The 26465-nt window shown below is 41.1% G+C and overlaps 1 protein-coding gene across 11 annotated transcripts in view; it reads left to right on the forward strand.

Annotated features, from left to right (window-relative positions):
• MAP2K5 (mitogen-activated protein kinase kinase 5) overlaps nt 1-26465 on the forward strand; it is a 261524-nt gene that overhangs the window by 192188 nt on the left and 42871 nt on the right. For 9 of the 11 annotated variants that reach the window (XM_032244603.1, XM_032244610.1, XM_032244605.1 and 6 more), the window contains 2 exons: nt 9264-9290; nt 9602-9634. In XM_032244603.1, coding sequence (XP_032100494.1) covers nt 9264-9290; nt 9602-9634 — 60 coding nt within the window. The remainder of the gene's footprint in view (nt 1-9263; nt 9291-9601; nt 9635-26465) is intronic. The other 2 variants (XM_032244604.1, XM_032244612.1) reach the window with 1 other exon arrangement.

The following is a 26465-nucleotide window of genomic DNA, read 5'->3' on the forward strand; positions in this document are numbered from 1 at the left end:
CTGCCTCCCAGGTTCAAGCGATTGTCCTGCCTCAGCCTCCCAAGTAGCAAGGATTACAGGCATGGGCCACCACACCTGGCTAATTTTTGTATTTTTAGTAGAGATGGGGTTTCGCCGTGTTGGCCAGGCTGGTCGCGAACTCCTGACCTCAGGTGATCCACCCCCCTCAGCCTCACAAAGTGCTGGGATTTTAGGTGTGAGCCACTGTTCCCAGCCAATTTTAAGATTCCTTCCCTCTTTATCCCATATGAATCATGTATTGGCTGCAATTATAGCTGATCTCAAAATCTCAGTAGGCCACACCCAAATGTATCATGGTAAAAAGATCTTCAGTGACATGTGGAACCTAAACCAATGCAGTAACCCTTCTTACAATGCCTAGAAACATCACCATATGGTAGGGAGCTTGAGGGGTTGGGAGGAAAGGGGAAAGCTGTCTCCGAAATCTATAGAGCCCTCAGGGAAGAAAGCAAAACCCTAGAGAGTTGTATTTTGTCCACATACTGAGTGACTTAGAGGAGAGTGCAAGCCCTGTGCTTAAATCTTAGCCCTTCTACTAGATTTCAGGAAACTTTTATAAGTCACTCATTTCTGTGGGCCAGCAATTGTATTCTATCCATCTTTTGGGTCCTAGAGTCTAGTACAGCACCTGGCATAGCATAAGGACTTAATAAACATGTATGAAATCAATAAAGAGATGATGTAGCCCAAGTTTACTTTTTACATGTTGGCAAAGCAAATTTTGCAATCAGAGGGAACCAAGAACACAAATTCTACATTCTAAATCATTTGTTCTGTCCCCTTTCTTTTCTCCATGTCCCATCCTCCCACTCTACCCTACCAGCTTGAATACCTGAGCATAACAACTTCTCAGGAGATGTGACAACTTGTCTTCAGACTTTGAGGGTTCTCATGTCAGAGAAGATGTAGATTTGTACTGTCAGAAGGATAGAATTGGGGCAAGGGATGGAGGGGACAGTGAGAAGACAGTAAGCTTCCCTTCACAAGATGAATTCAGACAGAAGCCCCATCAGCAGAAGTGCAGTGAAGGAGGGATTTAAGGATTAAGTAGGGATGAGGAGCCAAATTAGATTTTAACATCTTTAAGATTTTTTGCAGACCCCAGGAGTCTATGATTCCACTTCAGCATTAGGCAGGCCTCTTCTCAGCCAAGCAAAGGGGAGAAGTAACAGAATCTTTTTCAGACTATCCAGATTTTGTAGTTGGTTTTATCATTCACTCATTTTGACTCTCAAATACTCTGTCAGTATGATACACGTCAGAAATAGAAGACTACAGGGCCAGGTACGGTGTCTCACGCCTGTAATCCTAGCACTTTGGGAGACTAAGGCGGGTGCATCACTTGAGGTCAGGAGTTCGAGACCAGCCTGAGCAGCATGGTAAAACCCCATCTCTACAAAAAATACACACAAAATAGCCGGAAGTGGTGGGCACACACCTGTAGTCCCAGGTACTCAGGAGGCAGAGGTGGGAGGATCACTTGAGTCCAGGGAGGTCAAGGCTACAGTGAGCTGTGATTGCACCACTGCACTCCATCCTGAGCAATAGAGTGAGACCCTGTCTCAAAAAAAAAAAAAGTGTTGCCGGGCGTGGTGGCTCACGCCTGTAATCCCAGCACTTTGGGAGGCCGAGGCGGGTGGATCATGAGGTCAAGAGATCGAGACCATCTTGGTCAACATGGTAAAACCCCGTCTCTACTAAAAATACAAAACATTAGCTGGGCATGGTGGCACGTGCCTGTAATCCCAGCTGCTCAGGAGGCTGAGGCAGTAGAATTGCCTGAACCCAGGAAGCGGAGGTTGCAGTGAGCCGAGATCACACCATTGCACTCCAGCCTGGGTACCAAGAGCGAAACTCCGTCTCAAAAAAAAAAAAGTGTTTCCTTTTCAGTCTCAGACTTACATACTTCTCTGTTTTCTCTCAGTTGAGCCAGTTGTGTGATGTGGCTATCAAAAATGTGAATGCATGGCTCGGTGTGGTGGCTCATCCCTATAATACCAGCACTTTGGGAGGCCAAGACAGGTCAATCACTTGAGGCTAGGAGTTCAAGACCAGCCTGGCCAACATAGCAAAACTCCACAGCATTGTGGAGACATGACCACTCTCTTCAAATATGTAAAGAGCTGTTATTAAACTTACTTGTCATAGCTCCAGATCATGGGCACATTTTATAGAAAGACATACTTGGATTCAAAATAAGAAACAACTTTGTTGTTGTTGTTGTTTTGAGATGGAGTCTCACTCTGTCGCCCAGGCCGGAGTGCAGTGGCATGATCTCAGCTCACTGCAACCTCTACCTCCCTGGTTCAAGCAATTCTCATGCCTCAGCCTCCCAAGTAGCTGGGACTACAGGCACATACCACCATGCCCAGCTAATTTTTGTATTTTTAGTAGAGACAGGGGTTTCACCATATTGGCCAGGCTGATCTTGAAGTCCTGACCTCAGGTGATCCACCCTCCTTGGCCTCCCAAAGTGCAGGGATTACAGGCATAAGTCACCTGGCCTAGCCAAGAAAGAACTTTCTAACAACGTAATTTGCCCAAAAGAGAAACATTGGAATCTCATCATTGCAAGTCTTCTAGCAAAGACAGAATGCCTATCTGTTTGGAATATTATAAAGTGAATTTCTACATTAGGCAAAGAATTGCGCTAGGTGCCCTCCAACATCATGTGGAGGATTTAAGCTAAGAGAGGTGCAAACTAACCAAAAGCTCTGGAAAAACCCTCTCAGACATTTTGAAACATTAAAATGTTGCTGTAGCAGCTTTTATTTCACCATAAATAGTAGAGTAGTCTAAAGGGCCTTTCTCAGAAAAAGCAACGCCTTCTTCCCCTAGCCGCCCTTCTCCCCTGTCTCTGCACACAACTAATATTCTTAAATTGGATTCTGAAATAAGGCCACCCGTTTTTGGGACAAAGACAGGAGAAAGGTTTGATATGGCAAATGTCTAAAATCTTCTTCAAAAGGAAGGTACTTAATGGACTCTGTGGCCAGACCTTGTACCATCAGGAAAGAGGTTTTATAATTCACATCAATCATTTTAAATTACAATTCTAAGCCCCTGTTTTCCTTGCAAAATTCAGGTCTAAAAATTAAAATATGTAATTACCAAGAAGAGGATTTACTGTGGCTCTTATACACCTATGTGGGGTGGGACATGAGCTATGTCAATTTTAAATACACAAAAGATAAAATAGTATGAACTGGGAACCGTGTCCTTTTTTTTCCTGTTCACTGACTGACAGAGCCAGCAAATGAATAATGGTTTCGCTGTACCTTGATGCTCCAGCTGTTGTATTTTGTGTGAAAATGCATTGTCCTTGATACTCAGGAAGCTGTGAGAGCCAAGTAAACTAATTTATGGCTGTGATGATTTTCTGTCTGGTCCGATCAGAGCAGTGCCCTCCTCTAGGCATCATAAAGCCTTTCTATCCCACCTAGCTGCTTGCTAGATTCAGGGATATCTAGTTTTTGCTTTTCAAAACTGATCACTCCTGAATACAGCACCCCAGCTGGAGTCTGAGATGTGGCCAGAGAGAAGGTGTCAGTGAGTAGATCTTGGAATGTGAGAATCATTGGTTCCTTCTTATAATCTATTCAGTAGCTGCCTGCTGAATCCCCTTGGGACTCTTTTTTAGGTCCTGTGAAGATATACTAATAGACCACAGATATGATAAGAACTTGAGCAAGGACAGAGGCTGACGAGCAGGCGCTGATGAACATGAGTGAATTACATGTGTTCACCTTAAATTATTGGAAGTGGTATATATTACCCTTTTTTTTTTGTCTCTTAATGCATTTAGTATCTTCACGAATCGGCTTGCCAGAAGTCCCATTTGTAGTTAGGCAGAGTAAATTTTGTTCTCTTCCTTTAAAACAAAAAAGTAATTTGTTTGGGAACTCTTTAAGTTAGTAGTACTAGGCAAAGTATATAAAGCTTATCATGTAGAAGTGGCTTTGTTTTTCTCATTGAAGGCTTTTTGAGATATGGACACTGCTTTTGTAAGTTAAAATGGATTGGAGGTGGTATGTTCCTAAGTTTTAGCACCCAGCACAGTGCCAGATCAAATTAGATTGATTGCTGGTACCATTTCTCCCTTGGGTAGGAAAAATAAACATCGCTCCTGAATGGGAAGCTCTGGCTTCAAGGAATCCTTGGGCTTCTCTAGCTCATTCCTTCACTTTGTAGACAACAGCCAAAGCCCCATTGAAGGGAGAGGGCTTCTGGGGACCGTGGGGATCTGACTAGAATCCAGGGGTCTTTCTCACTCCAAAGTTCATGCGTTTTCCTCACAGTGGGCAGCCTCCTTACCCAGCTGTCAGGGTCAGGCCAGGCACTACCTATGACTTTGGGTGCTGCTCCCCTCTGAGCCTCAGTTTCCCTAAAGCAAAGTGAGTAGATTGAACTACATCATCTCTGGGGTTCTTTCATAAATACTTTAGATCATAATTGATTTAGAATATGAAATGTCTCAGTTTCCCATAATCCCTGTTTATATTTAGCCAGGGTTATAGCTTAGCGTTCTGATTTGAAAAGGGAGTCTTTGCAAAACAGTCACAGCTCCTAAAATGTGAAGTTTTTAAAAAAAGAATAAAGAGCTCAACATGAAAGCTAGAATGTGATGCCAGTAGCACAAATGAAAATGCTATTCTTTAAAAATTCCAACCATGTGATTTAATTTTATATTTCTTCTTTCTATTTAAGAGAAAATACTACAAGCTTGAGAAGCAGTAAATATGTAAAGAGAAAATTTGTCAACCGAAACTGGAAGACCTGACCTAGGTCACACAGAAACCTTCCAGACAAGAGCCGCAGGGCAAGCCATAATTTCAGAGAGTAAAAGAGAAAATGAAAGCTATAGCTGGTGTCTTCTCTAAGTTACAGAGGTGGATTCATTTTAGTTTTCTGATTGTGCCTCTGAATATAATGTAAAAGCGGGTGGTAGCAAGATCTGTTTTACTATTGTATGGAAAAAGCTTCTCTACAGAGAGCAAAGCATAAAGTGAGACTTCCAAAATTGCTTTTTATCACCAGAGCCATTGACTAGTTGAGGCCCCACAAGCAAACTTTTACATTGGCAATCTCCTTTCCAGCATCATTTTTCACAGTCATAAGTCATGTTATAAGAGTTTTCTCTGCCGGGCGTGGTGGCTCAAGCCTGTAATCCCAGCACTTTGGGAGGCCGAGGCGGGTGGATCACGAGGTCAAGAGATCGAGACCATCCTGGTCAACATGGTGAAACCCTGTCTCTACTAAAAATACAAAACATTAGCTGGGCATGGTGGCGCGTGCCTGTAATCCCATCTACTCAGGAGGCTGAGGCAGGAGAATTGCCTGAACCCAGGAGGCGGAGGTTGCGGTGAGCCGAGATCGCGCCATTGCACTCCAGCCTGGGTAACAAGAGTGAAACTCTGTCTCAAAAAAAAAAAAAAAAAAAGAGTTTTCTAATTGCTAACTGGATGGTCCTTGTAAGGAAGTATATGTGATAAATGTTAGTAGAATAATGCCAAGACCTAACTGATACTTGTGGCTGCCTTTTATGAAGTCATTCTTCCCCATTTAAATACATAAGAGTCTGTCTTACATCAGAATGAGACATAACTATCCCAATAGTGTGGTTTTAAATCTTGGATCTAACAGCTAATGCAAGAAAAATCTATGCCCAGAAAAGGGAAGAGGTTCATCTAATTCATCTATCAAAATGCTACTACTTCTAGAGATTGATTAACCAAGTGTGTGACTGGAACAATTATTGTTCTCTCTCTCATTGTCCCAAAGTACTAGTTAGACATAGAAAACACTCAACACACCCAAAATGTATAAGCAGGAGTGTGGGCTCGGACAAGTTAGTTACAAACAGCGTTTCGTATGTTGTGAGGTGCAGGCAGTACATCAGCCCTAACAATATTATTGTGTTCCTCTGAACTCTGCTCTCACAGCTAAGCATTTGGAAGGCAGACCCAGAATAAAGATAGGCATTCACAAAGCCAGCATTTTATATTGAGGACCCTTGGTTCCACTTTTAATGTGCTATAAAACTAGGGGCTTCACTTTTTTGTGAACTGTGTGCAAAAGCAGAGGCAATGACTGGAGGTTGACTGTTTGGATCTGTTTTATGGCTGCTGCGCCTAGACAGTAATGTGATCTTGAAAAAGGTAAACAACAAAGAGTTTAACAGTGAAAAATATGCCTAATATAAATACAGCCAAGTACATGGCAGTTCAGAATTTTAAAAATATGACTGTGGCAGTAGATTTTCTGATGAAATTAACAGAGGAACAGAATACAGGCTTTATGGCAATATATCTGAGACAGAAAAAGGAGATAATAGATCTAACTCTGTGGTCTGTGTGGCATTCATATAAAGAAAAGCACAGTAGCTTTATTTAATTGAGAAAATGAATCAATTACAATGATGTTGCATCATCAAATTCTTGTGAAATAGAAGATATAAGTCACTGTATTGTGTAACTGTTAAAAAGTAATTGAGTATCTTAAGCATTTTGAATCAATTTCAGGTACTGACACTGCTACCTTAATATAAAATTTATGAAGATGATTTCATATAATACATTGCTATCAAAACTGTATAATAAAGCCCGATAACAACGTCTCTCTTTAAAAACCTGGGCAAAACAGTATAGTTATAAGATTATTAAAAAAAGACTTTGATACTGCTGTTTTTCTTTTAGTAAAAAGCAAGCATAAATGGTACAATTTTAAGTTGTCTTAGACCAAGCTTTTAACCTGCAGAATAGGGCAAACTAGAGACCTTGTTTAAGACCTCAGTTCATGAGGAAGTGTTCTCCCCTCAGTTAATCTGATTCCGTTCTCCCCTCAGTTAACTCATATGTTACTGGGAACTAACTCTAATCCTCTAATTAATTAACTAACTAATTCTCCCCCCAGTTAACTCATATATTACTGGGAACAATGTTTCATAATCCATGTCTGAATTCATTTCAAAACCTCTCACTTAGAATGTTTGCCGCGTGTTCTCAGAGAATGTTGTCATCCCCCGACTCTTAGAAATTTGTGAAGCACATTCTTTTTGATGTCAGAAGTGGGTTTCTAATTCTCTGTTCATTACAAATAACTCTGCTGTTGTAGTAGATATATCTTACTAGGAATGTGGGGGTGGGGAAAGTATCGTGTGTGCTTGAGAAATAAACACGGTAGATATCTCATGTCACAGGAGAGGTTATCTCGGCTTTTCAGTACTTTTTTAAAGGTGGTGTGGCTTGTTAATGAAATTCTTAACCCCTTCAGGGTGGGGGTTACAGCTCCGCCTCCCCTTGTAGTGTAAATCTTTACCTGCAGAATCTTGTCTAGAAGTACTCCTGGACTGGAGGAACCAGAACAAGCAGTAATTCAGGACAACATGAAGCAGTAACTATCAACAGAGACTAAGCCAGTCAACCTGGGACGGAGGTTTCTGAAAGTAGTGATTGGGGAGGAAGTGATGAAAAACTAAGAGGAGCAATGAGTAGGCACCATGTTCATTTGACAAATACGTGGGAAAACACCTTTTTTTTTTTTTTTGAGACGGAGTTTCACTCATGTTACCCAGGCTGGAGTGCAATGGCACGATCTCGGCTCACCGCAACCTCTGCCTCCTGGGTTCAGGCAATTCTCCTGCCTCAGCCTCCTGAGTAGCTGGGATTACAGGCACGCACCACCATGCCCAGCTAATTTTTGTATTTTTAGTAGAGACGGGGTTTCACCATGTTGATCAGGATGGTCTCGATCTCTTGACCTCGTGATCCACCCGCCTCGGCCTCCCAAAGTGCTGGGATTACAGGCTTAAGCCACCGCGCCCGGCCCGGAAAACACCTTTTAAACCATTCAAGCACTAGGAGGAAGGGTGTGCTGATCAGCCACATGGATGCAGAAGAAATGCATAAACGTAGCAGCACCCCTTGAGAAACTCACAGTCTAGGTGACAGGAACCAACATGTCAAAATTGATAATTTATCAACAATACCATACCAAGTATAAATGTATGCAAATCCAGCTGTTTTCAAGTAACTCTGTGATCATAGGCAGGTGTAATACAGATGCTGGAAGGAAAGCTGCTCGGGAGGAGCCCCAGCACTACCACAGCCTGGCCCTGAGGCCTCAGTCCTGGACCCTGTCCTCTGAGAGACCCAGTTTTCCCATCATAGAGTAAAGATGATCATCTCTGCCAACCTCAGGATGCTTGTGCAGATAAAATGAGTGTGTATATGGGGAAGAATTTTCTAAAGCACCTTTAAAAACCATGTAAGGGACTATGACTAGTTTCCCTTTATTTTACCAGCTGGTTGGAGCTCATTTATCTCAGAAAACAGTTGACTCATCAGTAACAGTATTTGGTTCCTGAAAAGTTCTCTGTTAGAAAATTCAGTACCTGGGGTTTCATTTTCATTGAGTTTAGAATAACTGTCGGCTTTATTTTTCCTGGATGGGGAAGCATTGAAGTGTTTAGTACTTTAATGACTAAGAGGATGTTTTATTAATTTTTGTGTCACATTTTAGTAGCTTTCTAAGAAATGTAGTTTATCAGTGTTAAATGTGTGAGCAGCCTGCCTTCAGAATGTTGATCAGAAACGCACTCTTACTGGACTCTGCTTTTATTCCCTAAAAAACAGTGTAAAACTTGCATGAATTTGATTTTCCCAGAGAGCGTTGCTGCCCTGGAAACAGGCTGAAGGAGCTTTGGAAAAGGTGGAGTCGTTACCCCACTCCTAAGTTAGGGGCAAATACTTCAACCACATAATTAAAGTTTTCTTCACAAAATAGGGGATTGTGAACAGACACTGGCAAGAATCCAAAATTCTAATTTCTGACTATGATTTAATTTCAATTTTAAATAAATCGGTTTTTAATTTAAAAAGAGTGAGCTTCATAACATTAGCAATGATTGCAACATTAAGCCCAGTGTTCACAATCTAGCAATATAAAACATTATTTATATCTGAATCGTAAACAGCCTTCTGAAATGGATTATGGTTTTTCTCCCTATTCTAATACAACCTGGAGGGTACTAAAAAGTGTTGTGTGAAATTAACATTCTGCTGACTTTCGCCTATAAATGAGAAGCGAGCTATTAACATTTGTGTATTTTCATTATGTAAATTGTGTTAACACATGCCCACAAATTGCCACCAGCAATGCAATAATTTTCTCTCAGTGATCATAATGTGTCCAAGTGAGTCATTTTGATTATGACATGCTAATTACATATTGCCTTTTTTCAGATTCAGAAAAACCAGGGATCTTTAATGGTAAGCTTTATGAGTTCAGAAAAAAATTCACTTTTCTTTTTCCTGATGGCTGCTTCCTTTGCATGCTTGAATGCCTTGTTTTAAACTTAGCAAATTGCATTTTGAAGAAAATGCAAACCTTTAACTGCCTGTATTAGATTAGGTACCATTAGAAATAATAGAACATCCTGAGCATCAATGTTTTTATAAGAGTTTGCTGTTGTTGATTAATCTTGCTATATTTTATTGCATTAATGATTTTTTCTTTCCACTCCACTGTAAAGATATTGCATAGAGGCTAATACTTTTTCCTCTCTTCTTTTCCATTGCAGCCTCTCCAGCTTCTGCAGTGCATTGTTGATGAGGTGAGGCATCGTCTTATGTGCTTTCACTCCTAAAGTCATTCCTAATGGTGTGGAAAGCTTATATTTTGTTTCCTAATGAAGCACAATGCCCAACATCCTTAGAGCAAGTTGTGTTGTATGGATCTGAGCTGTGTTACGTGAACTGGCCTTGTCCTGAATCCCGCTCTTCTGATTCTGGCCAAGAAACCCTGCAAAAACAGACTGTCCCGCAGGCTGGTCCTCAGGGGTATCAGACGCCCTAAAGATAGAACGCAGTAATATTAATTGACCCTCTCCATGGCCAGATGGGGATGGAGCTGGAAATTTAAATGGTATCATTTTTTTCTTCAACAGATATTTAAAGTCATTCAGAAGGCAAGGGTCAGAGTTGAACATCAAGCATAAGCTGGATGAAATTTGCCTGCCTTGAGTTATTTACCCAAAGCATATCAGAGTGATAAAAGGGTTCAAAAACTCTTGGTCAACGGTTCAGCTTTAATTTCCTAATTAGGCATTTTTCTCAGAATATGCCCCTAACATCTTGTGTATTCTAGTAGCTGAAAACCTGTATTCTCACATTTTAATTGAGCTTACCTCTGATCATCCTTATTTATTGAGTTCCACTGTTCCTTTGCCTTCATGGTGCCAATCTACCCGCCTTTCTCTCGTAACCAACTTTGTCTACTTCTTATTCTGACTTTAAATTCCCTTTTTCCATAGATCATCAGTCTTGTAATACACAGGGCTCTCAAGAAACATTAACATTTTCTTTAAAAACTGAGCTTTTTGGGCCTGGGTTTGCCTACTAGCAATGTTTATTTTTTTAAACTTTAATTGTATAATATTTAAAACACTTATAATTAGAGAGGGAAGGCAATAAATGATTCAGATAGGAAAGTTTGAAAGAAAAAAATTGTAATTCATAATTATTCCTCTCAATTAAACATCTGCATAACCAGTTATGAGATTTGGGAGAAAAAATAAAGATCCTCCTAGGAAAAAAACAAATACACACACATACCACAATAATAGTAAGAGTGGGGCTCCAACATCCTTAATGGTTACATCAGTCAGTCCGTATATCCCACGCAAGCCATAAACCATGTTGATGTAAAAATGAAGGCATCGTCCTGAAACAAATGGAGGCTCCATTATCTCTAATATCAGACAGACCCCCTGGATCTAATAGCTCATCAATATCCTCTGTCATCTTAGGTTCCAAAACATACTATCCCCATCAGAATCCTCCCAGTTTAACTAGTTTTCCTGAGGTCCCCCTCCAGTTTTGCTTGGGGAAGTGCCTGGGGAAACTTGCCTACCCAGCTTCATGCACAGCCTCCTGTGTTTCCTGGGCTCTACCGTTGGTCTGTCAGGCTCCTAGGCATCAGAAGAACATCCAGGTAAAGACATTCCTCACCAATACTATGTGTGTTTCTGGACAGCTCATCTGAAGATTTTCTGCATCAAATAGATGTTTTCATTCCTTATTTAAAGTAGCAGTGATTGCTATTCAATTTAAAATATCTTACTCGTTTAATTTGGACAAAATCATGAGACTTTTGAAATTACCATAGGGAGATGTTGTATTTAAGGGATGAAGATTGATGAAGTACAATAATATGTAACTTAAATGGCATATGTTTCTTCATAACATTTCTTCCTTAGTCAAGAGAAAAATGTAACTTCAACATCTATTCCTATTTACTCTAAAACCATCTTCATTGTGGAAACTTGGGAAATGAACATTGCCAAGTTGATCTTGGAACTGAGCTGATATTCTGCAATAAAAGTATTAGGAAAGGATTGGCCAAATGACCGGCCTTAGACAAGACGAATTATAGCATCTCGGAGAGGAAGGATTGGTGGGGTCCTGTGCTTACTGCGCTTGTCCTGTGTGTCTGTCAGAGTTCTCATTGCTGTCATGCAGTGTTCCTCATAGGGTGGTCCAAGGACTGACTGCATCAGAATTGCCTAAGGCTTTTGTGATAATGCAAATTCCTGGGCTCAGATCACTGAATTAGACTTTCTAGGGGTCCAGCCTAGAGTCCACTAGCTTCCCAGGTAACTCTCTGCACATTAAAGTTTGAGAACCACTTCTCAAACTTCCCTAACTGCTTGCTAAGTCTAAGTCTTCCCCTTTAGTTCCCAAAGGGCAGTTAGCTAGCCATCTTCATTTGCATCTGACTTTTAGGCCTTTTATTTGTGAATGAATATGCCCAGTCAAGATTTGAGTTTTTTACTGCTTGGGAGCAGGATTTACCCCATTGTGAAATGGGTATCTGATGCTAGAATACTATTGCCTGTTAGAGAAAAGTCAGATCAAAAAGTACTTCTCCTGAGGGAGCTTAATTCAGACAAGATGGGTATATTGGCATCATGTACAAAATAGCTATTGCAAAGCCCAGTGTAACATATTTTCTTATTGTGTGAATTCAGCTTGACCTCCTGTTGTGGCCTGGCGAAGAGCAAAGATGTAGTAAAACACCACTAAGGTGCGCAAGAGCCAGTCCTGGAGTGGCCAGAGATGAATGTTAGAGCCAGTCTGGGAGTCAGGAGGTGGAATCATGGAACAAAGCCAGTGTTAGCAACCAGATGTCCAGACAGAAGACACCAAAAACTAAGCAGGAGTAAGAATCATGACCATGAAACTCAGACCACAGATCAGGAACTGGGAAGGTAGCCAAGGTAACAGGAAAATTGATCTCCAATCAGAAATCTGGGTGGTCCAATTAAATTTTGGTGGGTGGCGTTTCTCTGAATTTGCGCTGGCTAGCTCAGGTGTAAGTGATAGCTTAAAGACATCATCTGGTGCCTCAGAGTTGCTTCTCAACAGAACGTCCCTTAAGGTCCTTATGGAATCAGGTCCTCCCTCAGTCCCTGAATACCTGCATTGTAAAGTGCTTTGGTTCTTTGTAAGTGATGTGTGTCTATGTGTACCTGATGCCTTAGCCATCTGATATATTTGGGAAATAAGTTGGCCCCTGTTGTCCAAATAACTGAAATTTATTACTTTAAACTCTGACAGCTATGAGAAAATTTGCATTTTTAGAAAGAAGTGTTTCTAAAATCTATTTGTTTTTGGCAGCCTGTTGGCGGAGTGTGGTGAATATCATTTAACCTTTTCTCAGTGACTTAGGCCCTTGTTCTGAACATGGTACTGAACTTAAACTTTGACGTATTGATACCCTCCAGGGCTGTAAAATTGTATGAGGTTTACCTTGTTCTTTCACTGAATTTTACCAGCCATTTTGCCAGAGTATTTGGCATCGACAGTGATATTGGTGGGCCTCTTGAAGTGTATAGTGCACTTTGTAGTAACTGTGCTGCTCTGCGTGGTGCTTTTCCTGTACCCGCTTGTGATTGCCACTGTTTTTTGTGGGCACTCCTCATTCTTGTCAGTGACTACCTTTTGTCTCAATAATCTGACCATCTGTCTTCCATCTTTTTTTTTTTTTTTTTTTTTTTTGAGATGGAGTTTCGCTCTTATTGCCCAGGCTGGAGTGCAGTGGCAAGATCTCTGCTCACTACAACCTCCGTCTCCCAGGTTCAATCGATTCTCCTGTCTCAGCTTCCAAAGTAGCTGGGACTATAGGCACATGCCACCACACCTGGCTAATTTTTTGTGTTATTAATAGAGATGGGGTTTCACTATGTTGGCCAGGCTGGTCTCGAACTCCTGTCTTCAAGTGATTCTCTTGCCTTGGCCTCCCAAAGTGCTGGGATTACCTGCGTGAGCCACTGCACCTGGCCTGTCTTTGATCTTTGCACTCCTGACAGTGACCTTACCAAAACTAAAAGGTGCCATCTGAAATCATATACTACCCATATATGTACTACCCAAGGTGGTATATATAGTCAAATACGGTGGTTCACGCTTGCAATCCCAGCACTTAGGGAGGCCATGGCAGAAGGATTCAAGACCAGCGTGAGGCAACACAGCAAGACCTCGTCTCCAAAAAATAAAAAAATTAGCCAGACATGGTGGCATGCACCTGTGGTTCTAACTACTGGGGAAGCTGAGGTAGGAGAATCACTTGAGCCCAGAAGGTTGAGGCTACTGCGGTGGGCCATGATGGTATCACTGCACTCCAGCGTGAGTGACCGTGAGATCCTACCTCAAAATAAATAAATAAATAAATAAATAAATCACGAATTATAATCACAAAGAATAAAGTACTTAGGAATAAATCTAACAAAAGAAGTGGAAAGTTTTGTACACCAAAAACTACAAAGCATCACTGAAATAAATGGAAAGACCAGGCACGGTGGCTCACACCTGTAATCCCAGCACTTTGGGAGGCCAAGGCAGATGGATCATGTGAGATCAGGAGTTTGAGACCAGCCTGGCCAAAACAGCGAAACCCTGTCTCTACTAAAATTACAAAAATTAGCCAGGCAGGGTGGTGGACACCTGTAATCCCTGCTACTCGGGAGGCTGAGGCAGGAAAATCACTTGAACCCAGGAGGCAGAGGTTACAGTGAGCAGAGATCACGCCACTACGTTCCAGCGTGGGCGACAGAACAAGACTCTCTCTCAAAAAACAAAAGAACTGGAAAGACATTTTATGTTCATGAAGTGAGACTTAGTATCATTACGATGGAAGTACTCTCAAAATTGATCTTCAGACTCACTGTAATTCATATTAAAACTCCAGTAGGCTTTTTTGCAGAAATGGATAAACTAATCCTAAAATTCCTATGGAAATGCAGGGGACTCAGAATAGCCAAAACAATCATTGAGCCGGGCGCGGTGGCTCAAGCCTGTAATCCCAGCACTGTGGGAGGCCGAGGCGGGTGGATCACGAGGTCAAGAGATCGAGACCATCCTGGTCAACACGGTGAAACCCCGTCTCTACTAAAAATACAAAAAATTAGCTGGGCATGGTGGCGCGTGCCTGTAATCCCAGCTACTCAGGAGGCTGGGGCAGGAGAATTGCCTGAACCCGGGAGGCGGAGGTTGCGGTGAGCCGAGATCGCGCCATTGCACTCCAGCCTGGGTAAAAAGAGAAAAACCCCGTCTCAAAAAAAAAAAAAAAAAAAAAAACAATCATTGAAGGAAAAATAAAACAGTGTTGCAGATTTTACACTTTCTGATTTCAAAACTTATTGCAGAATTACACTGATCAAGATAGTATGGTAGTGGTATAGGATAGACATATGGAATAGAATTCAGAGTCCAGAAATTAACCCATATATGTATGGTCAATTGTTTTCTAATAAGGATGCCAAGACCATTCTGTGGCAAAAGAATCGTCTTTTCAGCAAATGGTGCTGGGACCACTGGATATCCATATGCAAGAATGAATTTGGACCTTTACCTTGTATCATACACAAAAATTGAAAGTAAATCAAAGACTTAAATATAAGAGTAAAAACTGTGAAACTCTCAAAAGGAAACAGATGTAAATCTCCGTGACCTTAGTTTAGCAATGGTTTCTTAGCTATGACATCAAGCGCATATGCAAACAAATAAAAGGTGGGCTTTTTCAAAATTTAAAACTTTTGTGTGTCAAAGGACACTATCAAGACAGTGAAAAGACAATCCACAGAATGGAGAAAATATTTGCAAATTATGTTGTGATAAAGGCCTGCTATTCAGAATACATAAAGAACTCTTATAGCTCACTGATAAAAAGACAAATAGCCGAATTTTAAAATGGGGAGAGGATTTAAATATATGTTTCTCTGAAGAAGATATACAAATGGTCGATAAGCATATGAAAATATGCTCAGCAATTAATTAAGGAAATGTAAATCAACACCAGAATGAGAGACTACTTCATGCCCACTAGGATGGCTGTAATTAAAAAAAAAAGAAAAAGAAAAAACCAGGAAATAAGTGGTGTCAAGAATGTAGGGAAATTGGAACCCACATAAATTGCTAGTGGGAATGTAAAATGGTTCCACAGTTGCTGTGGAATACAGTTCAACCATTCATCAAAAAGCTAAACATAGAACAATTATATGACCCAGTAATTCCACTCCTGAAGTATGGAAAACATATGTCCACATAGAAACATACATGAACGTTCATAGCAGCATTATTCATAATAACCCAAACGTAGACAGAATCCAAAAGTTCACATTGGACTATTATTCAACCATAAATAGGAATGAAGTACTGATAAATACTGCAATATGGATGTACCTTGAAAACATGCTAAATGAAAGAAACCAGACACAAAAAGCCACATAGTCTATGAAATGTCCACGATAGGGAAGCCCATAGAGACAGGAAGCTGATGAGTTAGTGATTGATTGCCAGGGACTGGGGGCAGAAGGGAATTGAGAATGACTGTCAAAGGTGCAAGGTTTTTTTCTGTTTTTTTAGGGTACTAGAAATATTTTGCAACTGGGTTGTTACTTTAAAAGAGTAAATTGTATTTTTTGTGAATTGTATTTAAAATTTAAATGTCAAAGAGAGAAATAGAAAGCAGAGACTTTCTCTGTGATGGCCTCTGTGTTTAGCTTCTCAGCTGGATAGGATAGGCTTCAGCAGAAGAAAAGAGAAGACACACTTAAACCACATTCCATTTTGTAGAAGACTACCGCAGCTGGAAAAATTTGTGTTTTTATTTACTTCAAGGAACTTTTACTGAGCTCCTGCTTGGGCCGTGATCTCTGCGAAGTCCTGGGATAAAATTCCTGTGCTAGATGACTTCATAATCTAGTGGAAGACAAACTCATGAACTAGATTTGATTCATTACGTTAAAAACTATAATAAAGCTATGTAAACAGCGCTGTGCAAGGTTGGAAGGTGTGGGAAGGTAACAAAGCATGACAGAAGAGATGATATTCGAGCTGGGCTTTAGAAATACTTTGATATGCACAAAATGAAAATGGGGAGAAGATTGTCCCAGCAGAGGGAGGAACACAACCATAGGTGTCTAAGTGTGAGGTGGCTTTCAAGACTAATGGTTGGCCCAAAGTGAAGCTAGAAAAAAATACAGGAAGCATCTCAAATACTGTACTAAGAAGCTTGGATGTTACCCTGTAGCCAAGAGAGGTGCTTGGAAGGTTTGACATGTTGAGATCTGTGGTTTTTTTTCTAAGACAGTTCTGTTGAGGTGAGCAGTAGGAGAAATGAGACTGAGAGAGAAGTTTAGAAGCTATTCATTCATTCATTCATTCATTCATTCAGAGTCTTGCACTGTCACCCAGGCTAGAGTGTGCAGTGGCATGATCTTGGCTTACTGTAACCTCTGCCTCCCAGGTTCATGCCATCCTCCCACCTCAGACTCCTGAGTAACTAGGATTACAGGTGTGCACACCACCTCCGGCTAATTTTTTTTTTTTTTTTTTTTTTTTGTATTTTTAGTAGAAACAGGGTTTCACCATGTTGGCCAGGCTGGTCTCGAACGCCTGACCTCATGTGATCTGCCCACCTCAGCCTCCCAAAGTGCTGGGATTACAGGTGTGAACCAACCACGCCTGGCATTTAGAAGCTTTTTAATAATGTGGTTGTAAAGCAGGCTCTCCCTCATTTTTCTCTTCCTTTTCCCAATCCTCCATTTTCTCATCCCCTTTTGTTCAGTGTCACCCTCTTCTAGAACAGAAATGTTAGCTGCCTCTTAGTCTGCCTGACTGACATGGGTAGAAGTGTCTAGCCGTGTGATTAACCTCCATCCTCCTCACAGAGCATCCAGGCTGGGCCGGCATCAAACAGTGCCTCCTTCCACCACTGGTCATCTTCACTAGCATTTCTAGAAAGCATCAGGGGAGCCACATCCAAGTGAAGAGTCCATGTGAGGCCTCTTGTGAGTCCAGGTGTTTGGTGGGGTAGATGGTTGTCCCTATTCATAATGATTCTTATTAGTACCACCATAATGGCGTGCATATGCCAGTCAGGCAGATAAGTAAATAGCAGAGGCTCTCTTATGTCTTCATTAAGTTTTATGGTTAAATAGAGTCATAAGAACTTGCAGAAGACATAGACTTTTATAAGTGGGATTTTTGTAATGATGAGCTATTAAATTCATGGGTTTTTGCCAAGAAAGTCTGTTCCCATCTTAAGCAAATCCACTTTAGTCCTTCTCATCCTGAGAGACCCCAGGCCAGGCCCCACAGCAAGGATGCCCCCCCTTGTTTTGCTCATGACTCAGCCGGCCAGCCTCTTTCATTGTCATCCTCACTGTGGCATTCCTGTTGACCCCCATTTTTCAGCTACAAACCTAATGGAGAAAGCCAGCATCTCTCCCCCACACTAGGGCACAAAGGCTCTCTTCCTAGAGCTGTGGCTTGCCACAGTCCTCCCTGTCTGTTGGCCCAGAACCCTGGCATTGTTACAGTATTCTTAGGAGGGACACCATGTTTTGAGTATCATGTGCATTCCAAATGAACTCTAGGATAAACCACCTGTTCCTGATTGAAGGAGTCTGCCCTTATATGGCAACATTTTCTCTCTCTCTCTCTCACCCCCTTCTTTTTTTTTCTTTTGAGATGAAGTTTTGCTCTTGTTGCCCAGGCTGGAGTGCAGTGGCGCGATCTTGGCTCACTGCAACCTCTGCCTCCCAGGTTCAGGCGATTCTCGTGCTGAGTAGCTGGGATTACAGGCACATGCCATCATGCCTGGCTAATTTTTGTATGTTTAGTAGAGATGGGGTTTTATCACATCGATCAGGCTGGTCTCAAATTCCTGACCTCAGGTGATCCACCCGCCTGGCCTCCCGCAGTGCTGGGATTACAGGTGTGAGACACCACATCCGGCCTTCTCACCCTTTTCTTATGCTGCTTTCTTTGATCAAGAATAGGAAGAAAGAAATAAGATACACTTAAGTTTTGAATACATTTGTGCCTTGTGGAATGTGAAAGTTGTGTTTTTCCCAGCTTTACTGAGGTACAATGAACAAATAGAAAGTATATATATTTAAGGTGTACAATGTGATGTTTTGATAAACATATACATTGTGAAAGGATTACCACAATCAAGCTACTATATCCAACCCCACACACAGTTACTGTGTGTGTGTGTGTGTGTGTGTGTGTGTGTGTGTGTGGTGATAACCTTATGATCTCCTTTGGCAAATTTTAAATATATAGCATTATTAACTATAATCACCATGCTATATTTATCTTCTAAAAGTAAGTTTGTACCCTTTGACTAACACCTCCCCCTTTCCCCCAGCCTCCAAGCCCCGGTAACCACTCTTCTACTTTGCTACTATGAGTTCAACTGTTTTAGATTCCACATATTAAATGAGATCATGCAGTTTTTGTCTTTCTGTGTCTGACTTACTTGACTTATATTCAGGTGTCTGAACCATCAGGTTCTTATGCTGCTGCAGATGACAGGATTTCCTTTTTGAAGGCTGAATAAGATTCCATTTCGATGTGTATGGGTGCGTGTATGCACACCACATTTTCTTTGTTCATCTGTTGACTCATCCTTTGGTTGTTTTCATATCTTGGCTATTGTGAATAATGCTGCAGTGAACATGGCAGTGCAGATATCTCTTCAGGATAGTGATTTTATTTCCTTTAGATATATACCCAGAGGTTGGATTGCTGAATCATAGTGTAGTTCTATTTTTAGTTTTTGGAGGAACATCCCCCATGCCGTTTTCCATAATGGCTGTACCAATTTACATTCCCGTGAATAGTGTATAAGGGTTCCCTTTTCTCCACATCCTTACCATCCCTAATTGCCTTTTGACTTTTTTATAATAGCCATCCTAACAAAATGTGAGGTGACATTTCACTGTGGTTTTTATTTACATAAATAATAGTATTTCTAGAAGACATTTTAAAATCAGATTATATCTTCCCATTGATACAGTAGTTGATTTTCACACATTTCTAAAAGCCCTGGATGTCTTTATGTTGCTCAAAAACCCAACCTATAAAATAGATGAACATGAAGCTATTTTGGCTTGGTCAGAGGATGAGAGTTTTAGATCTCCACGCCCTTTCCCACAGCACCTGCAGAAAAGAAATGAGAGTTCCATAGATTATGGTTTGAAAACCACTGATGATAGCCCAAACAGTCATTCTGTAAACCTGTGTTAATCCCAGAGCTAGGTACTGGGGATGGAGAATGAATAAGATGCTCTTGCCTCTGTTAAAGAGCGGCTACTCTAGTAAGGGAGGCAGACAAGTAACAGTCATATATACAGATCACTGAACTGCAGGTAGTGTAAGTGGTATGAGACTTGATGGCCCGGGCTCTCAGAGGACCACAATGACCATCATTTTCACCACTCACATAGACGGGTATTTACAATATGTTATTTAATCATGTTTGTAGTCATGTAAATTCTATCATTAAAGTGTGGACAAGGTGCTGGGGAAACACCTGAGGAGAGAACTCAGGGGTGGAGATAGGGGCTACCAGGGAAGCTCTGCAGAGGAGAGGAGGCAGAAGGATAGCCAGCAAGAGTTAGCTTTGGAGATCTCTGAGGCCCCTGCAGGGGGTTCAGTATGGCAGGGGTGCTTGGGCAAGTATTATGAGATGAACCAAGGGCCACATTTTGAAGAATCTTTATATCCCATGCTTAGAGATATTTGTGCCAGAGGGAGGATGGGGAGACTGAAAGAGTTTTGTTTGTTTGTTTTTTTTTTGTTTTGTTTTGTTTTTTTTTTTTTTTTGAGACGGAGTTTCACTCTTGTTACCCAGGCTGGAGTGCAATGGCACGATCTCGGCTCACCGCAACCTCTGCCTCCTGGGTTCAGGCAATTCTCCTGCCTCAGCCTCCTGAGTCGCTGGGATTACAGGCACGCACCACCATGCCCAGCTAATTTTTTGTAGTTTTAGTAGAGACGGGGTTTCACCATGTTGACCAGGATGGTCTCGATCTCTTGACCTCGTGATCCACCCGCCTCGGCCTCCCAAAGTGCTGGGATTACAGGAGTGAGCCACCGCGCCCAGCCTGACTGAAAGAGTTTTAAGCAAGGGATCAACATAGCCAGATTTGTGTTTTAGAAAAATCACTGTGGCAGGGCTATGGAAGATGGATTGGAAAGGACATGGAAGTTGTAGCTCTGATCAGAAATTGGAGGGGTTTAATCAGGACAGCCTTAGCATGTTTGAAGGGCATTTAGGAGATAGAACTAACTGCATTTGGTGAGTAACTGGATATAATGGAGGGTAGGGCCATAGGGTCAGGGATGAAATATAGGGTTTGGGCAGTCAGGTACGTGGTGGTACCCTCCTGAGATGGGGCACACTGAAAGAGAGGCATGTTCGAGGGATGATTCTGTTCATGGGAGATCACCAAGCGCCTCATTCAAAACCATATTTATTCCTGTTCCAGATCCAATTATGAGTTTGACCACTAGATTCTTAAGTTCCCAGACTTTTGATTTCTTGCTCTGTTTTTGTTTTGTTTCGTTTTGTTTTTTGAGTCTTGCACTGTCACCTGGGCTGGAGTGCAGTGGCGTGATCTCAGCTGACTGCATCCTCTGCCTCCCAGGTTCAAGCGATTCTCCTGCCTCAGCCTCCCAAGTAGCTAGGATTACAGGCATCCACCACCACATCCAGCTATTTTATTTATTTATGTATTTATTTTTTGTATTTTTAGTAGAGATGGGATTTTACCATGTTAGCCAGGCTGGTCTCAAACCCCTGACCTCGTGATCCACCTGCCTCAGCCTCCCAAAGTGCATTACAGGTGTTAGCCACTGTGCCCAGCCTAAATTTTTAATTTCTATCTTTCTAGTACTGCACCTAACATCCTGTAGGCTCTTGTGAATATTCATGAAATGACATTTATGCATTAATCTCAACACCTGTTTTTTTCAAGACTTCAGAAATACACATCCAAAAAGTGACAGAGAATATATGATGAGGAGGTGTTTAGCTAATAGATATGGTCCTTGACCAGAATTCAGAAGTCTAAGCCTTAACCTTTATGGTTTACAGTGTTTCCCCATGTCACATGCTTTCCCCACAACACTCCATTTTACCAACAAGGAAACTGACTGACAATCAAAGGGAAGGCTCCTTCTGTTATACTGGCATTGATTCGATGAAAGCAAAAGTGACCACTGAACATTTTGGCATCAAAGAAAGAGGTTTTTTATAAAGCTATGAAAGAAGACAACTTAGTATTGTAGACATGCTCAAAGGGCACAGGTATTCTGCAGCGCAGTTCAGTTTTGCTGTTTATATGAATGACCCCATATGTTTCAGCTAATTGAATTCTATTCGGCGTACTCTGTTTAATTTGGCAGTGAGGAGCATGACTCCTTTTAGAAAGATTGCTGTTGAAATACAGTAAGTTTGGCTCTTAAACGTGTTGTCTTAAAAAAATTCATTCATGATGTAGAATCACTCATTCCTAGGCAGGTTGCCTGAGAAGCCACTGGGCTATGAAAATGGCCGGTGCTGGGGGTGGGGGGTGCTGATGGTAAGAATGATTGCCTAATAATACCTCCCTGAAATTCAAAAGCAGGATTAGGTCAGGCGCTGTGGCTCATACCTGTAATCCTAGCACTTTGGGAGGCCAAGGCAGGCAGATCGCTTGAGCTCAGGAGTTCCAGACCAAGCTGGGCAACATGGTGAGACCCCCTATTTCTACAAAAAATACAAAAATTAGCCAGGCATGGTGGCACGTGCCTGTATTCCCAGCTACTCAGGAGGCTGAGTTGGGAGAATTGCTTGAACCTGGGAGGCAGAAGTTGCAGTGAGCCAAGATCACGCTACTGCACTCTAGCCTAGATGACAAAGCAAGACTCTGTCTAGAAAAAAAAAAAAAAAGTGGGATTAACCAACTTCAGAGGAAATAATATATACTCATCTTTACCTGAAAGACTTTGCCATGACTTTGGCTTCTGAAGTTAGCAAGAAGTAAAAGGAACACCACTCCCTCCTATTCCCAGAATCCCAAGGATGGCATGGCCTATTCCTGTCACAGCACATAACTGCAGGTGGCTAAAGGGAGACAGGAGCTGCAAACCCACAGTGTCTAACCACAGTGACTAGCTCTAACCACTCCCACAAACATCACAGTTTCTGTGATGTGGAATTTCATGGTGCTTGCAGCTTATATTAGTTAATGACTAAGGCTTTAGAAACTCAGTAAGTTATTACAAGCATATACACACAGTGGTCCTGTCCTTCAGCAATATCGTCAACTAGACCTGTGTTTCAAAGTGTTGGGGATATATCGCTGGGATCCTGAAAACTGATACTCCCTTTTTATGTAAGGCAATCTTTAGAAATCGAATACCTTCTTTGAAAAGTCCAGCGTGTTTAAATTAATTCAGTTTGGCTGGTTTGAGAATTGAAAATAGGTTAGCATTAAGGCCAGGATTCCTTTAGTAATTACTTTTTCTATTGGTAATAACTGTTTCTTTAGAAATGGCGTTAACATTCTACCAAAACACAGCAGTAATCCAAAAGTTAATGTTCTGTTCATTTATAATTATATTTAATTCATATTTATGAGTTGTCAGAAGGGAGGGGTAAGAAGTGAATAGAAAATGTTACAGAAGATACAAGTTCAAAGAAAATCTTTTCCTAGTAGTCTGAAGGGTGTACAAAGTCACTTGAAGTAAAAATACATATATATTTAAACAGTTATGTAAAATTAGATTGTATTAACTATTGCTGAAAGAAATCTGTATTTTTATTACTTCCAAGTGGCACTGAGTGACCTTATCCATTTCTTCTTTTTTACTAACCAACATATTAACATAAACATCCCCATAATTTTGATTTAGTAAATCAATTAGATTTGTGGGGATTTTTTAACCAGGAAAAATTCTGCATCTTTAGGCAGTCATTGAACAAGTAGCTTTGTGTTATTTCCTTTGAGTCATCCACGAAGCCTGATGTATTATTAATGAATTAATTTCTTGGTGGTGAAGGCCTGTGAATAGCGGTCTGTGAATGGGCAGTTGCCTGGTGGGGCCAGTTTTGGCTGCTGTCATTTAACATGTGTTGCTCTATTGTGAAGTCTTACCCAGCCGTAGGACAATGCTCATTTAATCCACCATGATGGGACCTACACACCCTGAGCCCAAGTTGGATGCCAGGGTCAGTCACCCAGCAGCTTGGGCTGGGGCACTGCTCTGCTTCACTGCTGAATTGCTGTAATCATTTTGCCGGCCGTTAATTTTCTCTAAACCAGGGAAAATGTATATGTGAGCAGTACAAATGTTCTCAAAAGAGATTCCAAACTGGTCGGCTGGGGTGTTGCCTCCATTCCAGAATGGAGGCAGCATTCCAGGGAGTGTTAAGTTCCTTCCTTCCTCCTGGAAATGGAAGCGTCTGGGCCCATGAGATCCCTGATGTTCTGAGGTCCAGAGTAGCAGATGGCATTATGATTTTCCAAATCCTGATGAACATTCTAACTGAACTTGTTCATTTCACAGTATGTAGTTCTATTTTTTTCATTTCCTCTCCTTCCCTCCCTCCCTCTTTCCCTTTGTTCCTCTCATAGTAACTGCTTTTAAACTGGTGTAGTGTCTCCTTAAATCAGCTTTAAATTCCCTTCTCTCTGTCTATTGTATGAAACCAATAATAGCACAATTTCACATATAATTCTCAACCTTCAAATTGCAGCTGAAGCAGCCTTTGAATTTGTTTAAAAATATGTAAGCAAATACAGCCAATGTTCATACGCCACACAGCCACTGGTAGTTCTGTTCTCCCCCTTTTCTGTAGCTGGCAGTGCAGGTGGCAAATGGCAAAAATTATTTTAACTAAAAGTCAAGTGAACATTGAAGAGGACATATAGTGTGGTGATGTGGACTTTGGATTTACAGTGAGTTCTCAGAGTCTGACTTGAGAGTGTTATGGCTTGTTGGTTTTTCAGGACAGAGACCTGCCAGGCCCTTGTACTTCAGCAGTGTGCGCATGCGGTTCAGATGTTTCAATCTTAACTCTTTATCTATGAAAAGATCAATTTTTTTTCATTTAGGCACCTATTAAGGATTTTTTTCCTCTCCTAGATTTTTCTCTTTTAATATCATTTATGATCTACCCTTAATTAAGACCGCTTTTAATCATCACTTCTGCTGTAGAACCAGGTGAAATGCCAGTGTGTATATTAACATTATAATTTAGGTACCAGATCAAACATGTATAGCTGGACTTTTCTTGAGGAAAAAAGTTGACCTGACCAGTGTATGAAATTCATACACTATATAGGGACAAGGTAAAAGCACAGGTAGGAATTGCTGAATAATTACCTTTAGAGCGGCCTGAGCAGGAGCCTTCCCACGAGGGCGAGCTCATTTAATGGTTCCTAAAACTCAATCTTGTGGATGTCAATGGTCATGCTTGATTATTTGCAGCAGTGTTTTATGAAAAAGCAGTAGAAATGCATTGGGAGGCTGCAAAGAAAGAGGACAATAACGGGTTTTACTTTTGTAAATGAAATCCCTCGGTATGAGACAAGCATGTTTTTGCTGCTCTGCCTAAGCCACTGAAAAGGGAGATGTGTATGGATGTTAGTGTGTGAGTGAGTGAGTGTGTACTGTTCATGTAGGCACCTCTAAAAAATGCTGTGTACTCTGGCTCATGACCAAGAAGAGACCTAAAATAAAAAGAGAAACAGGATGTTCATTGGCTTCGGAAAGGAAGCAATTATAAATACAGTTTAAAAGATTAATCTATTTTCCATTTCTCCACTCACCTATTTTCAAGAAATGTTATAAAACACCAAGATCTTTACCATATGTTTACAAAATTTCTGAGTCAATATAAATCTTTTAAATGACAAAAAAAAAAAAAAAAAAAAAACACAAGCAGACTAAATGAAGAGTTCATTTTGACATTATTGGAAAAAGATCATTTCTCTTTTATCCCAGTACTAAAGAACTTCCAAAACACATTTAGGAGAAGAAGAAAATGAGAAAAAAAATTGCTATAATCTCAAATTTCAGTTATTCAGAGACAGATTCCTTTAGACCTGTTCGTTTATATTTTGCTTTTTATAAGCCATCTGGTAGTGATGTTCGCTTGGCTAACAGCTGGTTCTCCTTGATTAAAGGGTTTATGGGTAGGATGGGCGTTTCAGTGGCAGAAATTCAGGCCTTTAGCCCGTGGTTCCAGGCCCACCTGAGATAAGTTAAATGAGCTGCTACTGTTAGCCCAGACCCAGTGGACAGAACTTCACACCAAAATGCCCACACATGTAATTTGTCACGCCTGGCAACCCAGAGCATGGTATGACCCAGTGTGGAAATTGAATCATCTTTCACTTTCTCTGCTCAAGACTTGATGTGGAGTGGGATGAGTAAAAGCAGGCTTTCTGTTCTCCAGCCGAGTGGGGTTAGAGGCTTTCTTATCTGGTATGACATCTGTAAGCCTTCCTAAGTTCAGAGCCTCGCTTTCACCCCGATGTTTTCGCATGTAACATCCCGAGAAGTGGGTCAGTTCCATCTGCATCATGAAATCAAAAATACGCTAAGAGTCAAAATGCTGATTGTTTCCTCTTGGAATGGCCACATTTTAAAAGAAACTCAGTGTTAGAACAAGCATTGATTGAATTTATACAAATCTGCTGTGTAGTTATGGCTAGTCACACTCTAAACGAGACTCATTCTGGGACCAGGAGCACCTCTTCATCTCCTTCCTACCTTTCTCCTTCTGATGACATGTGACTGCTTTTTTCTCCCCCATCTACATTCTGTTACAGCAGATATGCACAGATACAAACATTGAGGAACTTTAAAATATTAAAATGTAGCCGCTTTCCCAGAATCTCACATTAGTTTACATCTTGGACAGGTTGTTTTTGATCTGAAGATTAGCTTCTCTGGAGATCCTTAGCGGTGAGGGTCCTGCTTTTTTCATGTTTTTTTTAGATTTTTTTTTTAACTCGGTTTTCTCCCCAGGCGAATACAGATTTGCCTTATGTTCTGCCAGTTGTCTTATAAAGATACTACTTTAAGGCAGTGAACAGT

This window comes from Sapajus apella, unplaced genomic scaffold (genome assembly GCF_009761245.1).
Source record: "Sapajus apella isolate SASKATOON/1434 unplaced genomic scaffold, GSC_monkey_1.0 scaffold55, whole genome shotgun sequence".
In the NCBI taxonomy this organism is placed as follows: domain Eukaryota; kingdom Metazoa; phylum Chordata; class Mammalia; order Primates; family Cebidae; genus Sapajus; species Sapajus apella.